General features: G+C 43.3%; 1 protein-coding gene across 1 annotated transcript in view; it reads right to left on the reverse strand.

The window, feature by feature from the left end:
• The window catches only part of LOC104925740 (gamma-aminobutyric acid receptor subunit gamma-3), an 87,286-nt gene extending 78,331 nt beyond the window's left edge, over nucleotides 1-8,955 (reverse strand). Inside the window, exons 1-2 of the mRNA XM_019256908.2 lie at nucleotides 8,393-8,955; nucleotides 7,778-7,932 (exon numbers count right to left, since the gene is read on the reverse strand). Of these exons, the coding sequence (XP_019112453.1) occupies nucleotides 7,778-7,932; nucleotides 8,393-8,448 (211 nt within the window). The 5' untranslated portion in view covers nucleotides 8,449-8,955. The remainder of the gene's footprint in view (nucleotides 1-7,777; nucleotides 7,933-8,392) is intronic.
• Nucleotides 8,956-10,450: the final 1,495 nt, after the last annotated feature.

Genomic DNA, 10,450 nt, shown 5'->3' on the forward strand with positions numbered 1-10,450 from the left:
ATTTTCCCCTGAGCTAATTTCATTGTTTTTCTGTCACAAATTGATTGCTGCTCATGTTATTTCTTATTATTTGCCAGTCCATCTTTTGTTTACCGCAAAAGAAACAGCTGGAGGAAGAGATGTGAGGCAAAGATACCGCAACACAAAACTCATGGAGCCAATCGAGATTTGCCCATTTGAAGCAACTTGCGTCAAACTTCTTCTTAGAGTCACGACTCCAGCATGACTAACACTTTTCGTGGACATCATCAAAACAAGACTCTTATTTTGAAAGACTTGTCTTGTGTTACTATAGAAACATGGTGTTATAAAGGAGGAGGACCTGCTCATTTGAAAGTCACAAATACATAATGATCCTTATTTTTAGGTGATTATACACAAAAGAAAAGCATATTTTTTTCCATATCTGACATATTTTGAAAATATCCTAAATATCCCCAAATTTTACACACTGGACCTTTAATTATTTTTCATGTTGCATGGGCAGGACACGTGCTTAAATTAATCCGGCATGTTGGCTTCAGTAAAAGTGCATGGGAGAAAGGGCAAATACTGTATTCATAATTGTACTGAATATCAAAGGTAACCACAGCCATATGTTGTTCTGTGATTCAGGGTCTAATAGGTCTTTATAGTCTGTCATCCAACAGTGGTGGTGGTTTGTATCCTTCAGCCTGCTCGTGGGATCTAAAGGAAAAGGTTGGATATATATTTTTGTTATTGTCACTTATGTCTGTGGCTCTGCGCCCCAAGCCCGTTGGTACCTACTGAAGACATAACTCTTCAAAAACATCTCACAGATATATAGTTTCACTTTTTTTTTAAAAAGGCTCAGTAATATCCTAAATCACCCGGGCAATGTGGTCTTGACAAAATCTTACTCAAAATGTCGTAAGCACAGCATTTGTTGGGGACTATTTTCATCAGTGGATTAACACACAATTGGTGCTCTAGTGAGTATTTACAGCAGAGCATTTCGGTATGTGTGTGGGATTGACTCAAAATAAACTCCAGTGTGTGTTCATGGTAATGAAGGAACATGTCACCCGGTGCAACAGAGATGTATTTTTAATAGTTTCTGGATCACAATGCAATGATAAACTCAACCAGTGCTTGTTAGCAGCATCAATTCTCTCTTGCCATGTATGGAACTCTTCTCGTTAACACAAAGACTTCATTTGTTGCATTTTTGGAGACCTAACTTTATATAAACTACTTGAATCACCCCCTGCTTGCCAAACTCTGAATGTGCGTAGCTGCAGAGCCCTTACAGCACACAAAAGCCCTCGACTCCAACCCGCTATGTCCTCGATTCCCTGGTGAGCGCACACGCAAGCGCTGACACACTCGCGAATGCTCCGACACACACACACACACATGCAGCACTCGAAAGGATCGCACACAGTGATCAGACTCTGAATCCAAAAGGAAAGTGACACAATAGGGACACAAAAGCATCTCATCTTCATCTAAGGCGAACTGCTTCTTATCGGTTAAGGTGAGACTCAACACTTGTTCTGCTCAGGGGGAAATGTTGGGAACCAAGTGGACCAGTCAACCACTTTATATGAAGATTAGGTTCACTGCTGACTTCACAAGACTGGAAGAGACAAGAGGAAAACAAACACAGGAACTAAGATAATAACCCTGTATGTTGTTTCTTGGACTGTTTTTTTCTTAAAGTTCTGCTTCACAGCAGTGAAGCAGAACTTTTGTCCGTTTTAAGGATTCCTAAGCAACATAACATTCAAGATCTTAACCTCTGAAACTTTTGAGTAGTCAGTTTTTCAATCAAATATATTTTCATATCTGCAGCAGATTGGAGGCGAAGGCAAATAACCAAGTTAGCTTATGCTAAGATGACATTTTGAAAATAGAAAGTCGGCTTCAAGCAAAGAATAATAATCGTCGCAAAATGTACAGTACAAATGGTTTATTTAACACAAAACCTCCGCACTTGTTTGTCATACAAAGTGCATGGAGATGGGAAAGCGTGAGTCAAATACACATCTTTAAAAGGTATAGTTAAACATTTTATTTGTATTCTTAACAGGATTGATACCAATTTTTAATTCATACCCTAAATATGAAGGTAGATGATCTTAACTTAGCATACATACAGGAAACGGGCGAACAGCAAGCATTATTATTTTTTTCTTGTTTAATCCATATTAAAAACAAATATATTGTAAAAGGTGAGTTGTAGCTTTTGAGGCACTGGATACAGTGGCTGCTGCTGCTGTTGCAGCGTGTGTCTTTGTATATATCAATACATATATTAGAAGACACAATAGGAGACTATAAATATGTAACCAGTGGTACAACCGACCCCAGCATCCACTACTCTTGTCTAGCTTAAAGAGGTTGTTTTTACCCCGTGAAGCGAGCTTCACTGTGAGCTTCTAAGCTTTAAATTAATGGCCAATTAATATAGAAACCTCAAATGTGCCTGAAACAACAGCGTGTACTCTGGTTCCACAGCCGGCAGCACAGAAACAGGCAGAACTACAGAAGAGAAGTGTCTCGCATTTGAAAAGGAGGCAAAGGGAAAAAGCATTGTTTGATACCCCGTGTGTGTGTGAGAGAGAGAGAGAGGGTGTGTGGATGACTTTGATTTTGACAAACTCTAGGTGAAATGAGCCACACTGTTCTGACAGTGTACGTGAGTGCGCTTGTTGTGTGTGTGTGTGTGTGTGTGTTTCGCAGAGATTCACTGCAGCAGTTCTCGGCTGAACCTACTCTTTTTTTTACGATGACTTAAACGTCCCAGATCTGTCTTTGACTCACAGTCATCTACGAGTGTGTTCCTTTATGTGTGTATTTCTACATGTGGATGTATATGTGTGTTTCCCATACACACACACACACACACGCCCGTGCGTTTCCGCTGCCTCACATTATTATGCAAAGACATTAACATTTCATAGACGACACTGAGGTTTGTCAACTGGATCTCATCTTAATTATGGCAGCAGGGATGGAGGTAGATTCCCCCCTCCGCGAGGTGAGCTGCCAGACTGAGCCCGGTTGGAGGCGAAAAGAAAAATCAATTCTCGCCAGGTTATTGACTGTGAAAGCTGTGGTGCTTGGTCATTTTAAATAAGCTAAGAACACAAATAAACACTCTTAATGATCTGCAGATAAGTGTTCCTACCAGAGTCCTTCCGCAAAGTCTTTTCGAACATCTCGAGCGTAACGCCAATAAAACACCCAAATGGAACCATTACAAATGAAAGGCTTTCATTTCAGGCTTTCAATGGTGGCAGCTTCAAGATACACAGTATGGTCTCAGACCTTAAAATGGCTTCACCTTGGACAAACCACTAGTTAATCACAGGGTTGACACATTCACACCTACGGGCAATTTAGAGTCACCAGTTAATCTGCATGCCTGCATGCCTTTGGACTGTGGGAGGAAGCCAGAGTACCCGGAAAGAATCTACGCAACCAACGCACAAACACAAAAAAAGTTTGAACCAGAAATCCTCTTGCTGCGACAGTGCTAACCATGGCACCACCATGCAACTCCATAATAAACATATGAGACGATAAAAGACAAAGAAAGTGGCTTGCTTCCAGAAAAAGTATGCCACTGAAACACTGTCATGTTTCCCTTCTAGACTTCTCCCATGGTTTCATTTGAAAACAAAAATACAAAATTGTGCCAGAGACAACTCTTTTCTTCTTTGCTCTCTCATTAATCATCTCACAATTATGAGCCCTCAGATTCACAGGGATGGTAAAATAAATCAGCGTTCGTCCAGCACTGTTTATAGCGAGACGCTTTCCAATATTGAGTCCATACTTTTGGGGTGTTGTTATATTGGTGATCAACGTAATCACCCAGGAAACCAAACATGGACAGGATGTATGTACAGAGTCACATTCTGCCGTTAGATACATCCATAAATAAGACTTTGTTTAGCTTCTTCATACAAATTTTCCACTGTATGTCATGTTTTTTACTGTTTGGACTCACAAATCAAAGTTTAGGATCACATTTAAAGGTCTAGTCTGTAGGATTTATTAGCATCTAGTGGTGCGGTTGCAGATTGTAACTGAACTGAATACCCCTCACCTCACCCTCCCCTGTGGGAGAACGTATAGTGGCCATGAAACTAGAAACAAAACAAACGTAAAAACCCCTCTTGAGAGCCAGTGTTTGGTTTATCCAGTGGTTTTACTGTGTAAAGTTGATGCACGTGTCATACAAGCATGTGCAAGGATTTAGGTAACGAGGGCAGAAAATGTCACAGTGGGCTGCAGGAAACAAAACTACAGCATCTAAAAAGTTAAGAAACACACAGTGTTTATTCCAAAATGTAGAGTAGAGCGATTCCCGAATGATTTCCTCATATTAGATCAACTATTCCTCTGATTCTGCAATGCAAAAGCAGAAGTAAATTGAGAAAACAGATATAGTTCTGCTAAAGAAAACACCATTAAAGCTAAAGCTTTATACCAAGGCCAGACATCATTCAGAGTTTTTCCTAAGAGCGATGTCTGCGTTCATGCATTCTGTTTGATATGAAGCCCTAATATATACCTTTCAGCACCATCAGACCACCTGAGTGATTACCACTTCACTCATATCACGCCTCACACTCCTCTGTATCCAGATATATAAAAAGGTTTGATTTTCCCTTTAAATGACTCCTGAAATGCAGCACCAACAATATATTGGACTCTGGTAATGACAGTACACTTAACACAGGGAACTTTGAGAACACTCCGGAAGATCAAACCCGCAACCATTTGATTAGCGGTCAGCCTTCCTGCCTCTCTGAAGAGGACTACACCCCTCAAAGAAGCTCGGAGCTTTGATTGTGCCGTAAGTGTAGAAATAATGTGGGTGCAATCAAGCAACACCCCTCAGCCTCTTACATACAGACTATCTCATGCACTCTGCAATCTCCTGTAGGGGTGTGACAGGGGAAGATACCCGCTTGGCCAAGATACCCATCTGAATGTAGCTCAACCTTTTTGCGAAGCTTTGCACTAAATTTAGATAATAATTAATGTTTTGGTTGCCCAGTAAGGATATTCATGTGAGGACCTCTTCATGAGTTTACATTTGGGACAAGTAGCCCCTACCCATGGTTATATTTTCCTGCTTTTAATGTAAAGATGAATAAAAGGCACAAACATGATCAGTAAAAACATATGTCTCCGAAATCTCTCGAAAGCTTCCCATGTGCCGAGATAATCAACCCATATGACAAAGCTTTTCTAGATAATCTCTGCTGAAAAACAGAATTCACACCTTCAGTGTATCTAGATACGTGGTCTTCCTCGGACACCAATGACATCACGGTTCCATTAAAGGACGAGCAAACGCTACCTGCTAACTGCAATTAGCATTCAGACCAGTGAAACACTGATGACCCTCCCACACACACACACACACACACACACACACACAGGCACACACTGATTGGTCTATCTCACAGTCATTCAGCATATCAATAGTCCTCGTCCTTGAACATAATGAGCAAAATGAACATCTTTATGTGCTGTTATAGTGGTCCAAGCAACACTTGAGCATCACTTCTGAATGTGTCCCTGAAACCTGGCAAACTTCCAAACTCAACTCTCAACAAAACAAAGTGATCTTTGGCCCAAAACAGATCTTTGAATATGTTCAGCAGCATTTAGGGTCCCTGGTTTCTTAATCCCTAAGCCCAGCCGTTGAACAAACCATCCACTGTTTTGTCTCTTTGCTTCTTGACTATTGGAATAAACCATCAACAACTGCTTCACTGCTGCACCATTACCAACAAAGACACTCCACAGTGTTCCAATATTACCGCAGTGCCTGTATCAGTGAGTTGCTGATCTCTTACAGACCCACTAGGCCTCGCAGGTCAATGGAAGAAAGGACTTCTTGGGATCAGATCAGCAAATTCAATCAGCTGTTTATCCTCGAAGGAATTCTATTGATGCTTCCTCAGACTAATTTAGAATTATTTATATACTATTTTTTGCTTGTGCTTGTTGTTTTTATCCATTTAAATGATTCTATCGTCTATGTTTAACCGTGAAGCACGTTGTAACCTTGGTTTTTTGAAAGGCACTCACTTGTAAAAGAGCCAAACACTCCCTGTGTCAGAGGAATTTCTCATTATTTTCTTGAGTAGACGAAACGGTTAGTTGAAAAAATATTAAGCCAAAGAATCAATGTCAACTGCAGCAGTAGTTTATGCGTGATCATACCTTGCATTTTTTCAGTAAACACACAATTTTGATAACAAGCTGCAGCCTGGGGTCATAATTACAAACTCATGCTGTGCAGCCAGGCATTGTTCAAACATCCATCCATCCATCCATTTTCTGTATCCGCTTATCCTTATCAGGGTCATGGGGGGCTGGAGCCAGACATTGGGCAAGAGGCGGGGTACACCCTGGACAGGTTGCCAATTCAACACAGAGCTGACACATAGAGACAAACAACTATTCATGCCCACATTCACACTGGATTGTGGGAGGAAGTACCTGGTGAGAGTCCACATGCAAACTCCACACAGAAAGGCCCCAGCCTTCGAACCAGGAACCTTCTTGCTGTGAGGCAACCACCAAGCTGCCCTTTTTTAAACACACAGCTTTATTTTAAATTCCAGCAGACATCTGAAAGGGTTTAAAATGTTGGAAAAACACATGCAGAATATTCCTGTTGGATAGAACAGTGCAGCCATAGAAAGGTCTTGGATATGACTATTGTAAAGCATCAGTGGAGATCTGGAACAAAGCTCACACACACTCTCAAAAACAAAGGCCTCCGACCAGTGTTGAAGCTAGGTTTTATCACCACAGACAGCTTCAAATACAACTAGCACTACAGACAACCCCAATCGCAACCAATCAGAACCAGCAGCGTCGGTCCTGGCCACATTTGCGCCCTGGGCGAACATTTTCTCGTGCGCCCTCACGGCCGCCCGTGCGCCCCTGGATGCGCCGTGCGCCCCTATCAGTCTGCCCGCTGCCCCCCTCTGCCTTGTCAACACCCCGCTCCCAGAGCGCCCGCTTCGCTAACTTAATGAGCGGTATCGAAAATTACCAAGGTTTTTTTCTTTTTCGGGCGCTCGTGCGCCCCCCACAGAGACTGCGCCCTGGGCAACCGCCCACATTGCCCATAGCTAAGACCGGCCCTGAGAACCAGCACCATGGATGACCCCAATTACAACCAATCACAACCAGAACCACAGACAGCTCCAATTACAACCAATCAGAACCAGAACCACAGACAACCCCAATCACAACCAATCACAACCAGAACCACCGACAGCTCCAATCACAACTAATCAGAACCAGAACCACAGACAACCCCAATCACAGCCAATCAGAACCAGAACCACAGACAACCCCAATCACAACCAATCACAACCAGCACCACAGACAGCTCCAATCATAACCAGCACCACAGACAGCCAACCAAGAGACAACTTTCAGTGCTGGGAAATGAAGCCAGTGCGGAAGTGCTAGGGAAACTGTAATTCCTCAAGCGTCCGCTTGAGACAGGCTTTTTCGATATTTAGATTAGACGGAGCAGTACATCCAGTGGTGCATATTTTTGGCCTCAAAACAGTGCTTCAGAAACCTATGGGTGACGTCTCTCAGGCTCTGTCCATTCTTTATACTGTCATTGATCACAACCAGCACCACGGACAGCTCTAATCACAACCAGTACCATGGACAGCTCCAATAACAACCATTTACAATCAGCACCACGGACAGCTCCAAAGTTTTCAGCCCATTCCAGCAGCTTTAAACTCGGTCTTACCTCCGATGTCCGGCCGCAGAGTCTTGTCATATTCCTTGAGCAAATTGTTCAGTATGAGTGTGGCATCCTCCTGGTGCGACCTGGGGACCAGCATTTGATTGACAGTGGCGTCGTGGTGATCTTCATAGTCGTCGCCATATTCCAGTAGATCAGAACTGGGGGTTTGGGGTGAAAAGCAAAAAGGGTGGGTGGTTAATCATGTTGACGTGCTTACAGCTCTCCTTTAATAAACAGCATTGTCCTGGAAAACTTTGTCGCAGCAGCAAAACATGTAAATCAGCTCATATGTTGGAATTTCAAAGATCTGTTTGCTGTCATTTCTGTGTGTGTGTGTGTGTGTGTGTGTGTGTGTGTGTGTGTGCGCGCGCGCGCGGCGGGGAAAGCCCTTAGAAAAAAAAAAGAAAAGAAGCAATGAACAAACACTCCATGCATTATCAGCCAGTCTCATTCACACAAAATGCGCAGTTGCCGTCACATCCCACCACATGTGAACTTTTGAAGCTTCAAAGAAACATCCCCCCCCCTCTCTTAGCTGTTGATCGTGCACGTTTGTTCAAGAAATAAAGGGACAAACGGGGGGGTGGGGTGGGTGGGGAGGGGGCAAATCACACTTACCGAGCACCACGAGCGAGCACAAGTACAAAGACGATGGCCACAAACTTGATTGTCATTTTCCCATCCACGGATCACTGATCTGATCACAGAAAACTGCTGGATGGAGATCCCCGACGTTGTGCTCCTGGCTCCCGCTGCTGCGATAAAGTGCCAGTACAGTAGGTGTGTGTTTGTGTGTGTGTGTGCGTATGTGTGTGTGTGTGTGTGTGTGTGCGACCATCAATCCGCGCTCTGAACTTCCTCATCCGCCCACACACACTTTCTCCTGCGTGTCATCTGCGGTCCACACAGCGGTCTTTTCCCAACAATCAACCCTCCCCTCCTCTCCTCCCTCCTCCTTCTCCTCCACCTCCTCCCCTTTTTTTCCTTCTCCACACCCTTCCTTCCTTCCTTCCTTCCTTCCTTGCAGGGGGTTCCTCCGGGGGGAAAACGCACGCCGACGATCAATCAGTGTGATCAGTCCAGCGGATGGGGAGTCGGATCGACTTGATCCAGCAGCGCCCTCCTCTCCCTCTCTTAACGTGTGGGCAACAGAGTGGATGGGTGACGCTGTCTGCTTCTGCTTCTGCTTCTGCTTCTGCTGCTGCTGATGGTGCTGATGGTGCTGATGGTGGTGAACCTTTAGGAGATGAGCATCTTGCGTGACTCATACACCCCGCACAGGCAACACAGAGTACCTGGAGCACACATTTTGAGTGGGAAACAGATGTTTCCTTCACATTTAAACATCTGTATGAACCAATGTGTGTACTGTAATAATTCCAGTTAATTAGACAATCAGCTGAGGGTTCAGTTTGGGCTCCTAAATCTAAATCTTTATTTGATTTCACAGTCTGCTTTATCAAATATGAGCCAGAGATCAGTTCACTGAACGTGTGCTTGGTTTTTGTTTATTTTGATGTTTGCTGTTCCCCTCACGACGATCACCACTGGAAGTCACATCAAGGCTTTACACAGCCGTTTACGTACCACAGAGTCACAGCCGGCTCTCCTCCACACTCCACAAATAAGTCATTTCTGAACAGGCGCACAAACTCAGTAGGGCAGCCCTGGCGTTCAGCCTACAAACTTGTGGGGGCTTTTGAATTTTTTTTATTTATTTATTTTTTTTCCCCCATCCCACATCCACGCAGCATCACACTGCAGGCGGGTGGAGGGGCTTCACTGCCCCTTAGTGGCTGAACGTGTAAAAAGCATGGTGGGATGTTGGCTCTGCAGTGCTGCAGCTGGTTAATTAACCTCTTGACCAGCACTGACCTCCAGAAATAACCGACAATTTCTGATTATTGATGCTGATACTTATTATAACCATGCAGCTGGAAGTCGTTGCACTGCTGGTCATGTCCTGCATTCAAAGAGAGGAACAGCAGAAATGGACTTGAAGTACCCAAAGTATTCATTTTGCAGGCCCCTGTGGCTGACATCTGAAACATCAAGCAGCCGCAGCCAGATGCTGTCAATTTGTACAGCGTAAATAAAAGCATTGTATTTTTGGATTTATGGAAAATATTATCCTGAAAAGTAACTGAAGCCGTCAGATCAGTGTAGTGAAGTAAAAAGTACAATAGTTCCTATGTGAAATATAGAAAAGTGGAAGTCTAAAGTAACATAAGATAGAAATACAATGACTTCAAACTTTGGTGCAGAACTTATTGTACCCGTAAAATTAGTGACCGTCCTTTAGAAGTGAGTATTTCCCTCTCATAAATGATAAGATGTTATCCATTTGTCTGTTTGTCCAATAAAATCCAAGAAGAGAAAGAAACTCTACTGTAAAAAGCCAGTCAGTCATTGTTCATCAAATACAATAATCAGAGCTTTAGATAATGCTGCTCTGGATGACAAGAAACCAGAACTGAAGTCCATGTTGTTACTTAGCACTGACAGCTGTGCGTTCACAAAAGCAGAGATAGACAGAGGGAATGTTTTATCACAGTTTACAGACACTAAGCATCAAGCTCTCATAAAGCAGTCAGTGGGATATATTAGGCAAAGTGAACAGTTTGTCCTTAAAGTTGATGTTAGGAGCAGGAAAAATGGACAATTGGAAGAATTTGA

Source organism: Larimichthys crocea, chromosome XIX (genome assembly GCF_000972845.2).
Source record: "Larimichthys crocea isolate SSNF chromosome XIX, L_crocea_2.0, whole genome shotgun sequence".
Classification (NCBI taxonomy): Eukaryota; Metazoa; Chordata; class Actinopteri; family Sciaenidae; genus Larimichthys; species Larimichthys crocea.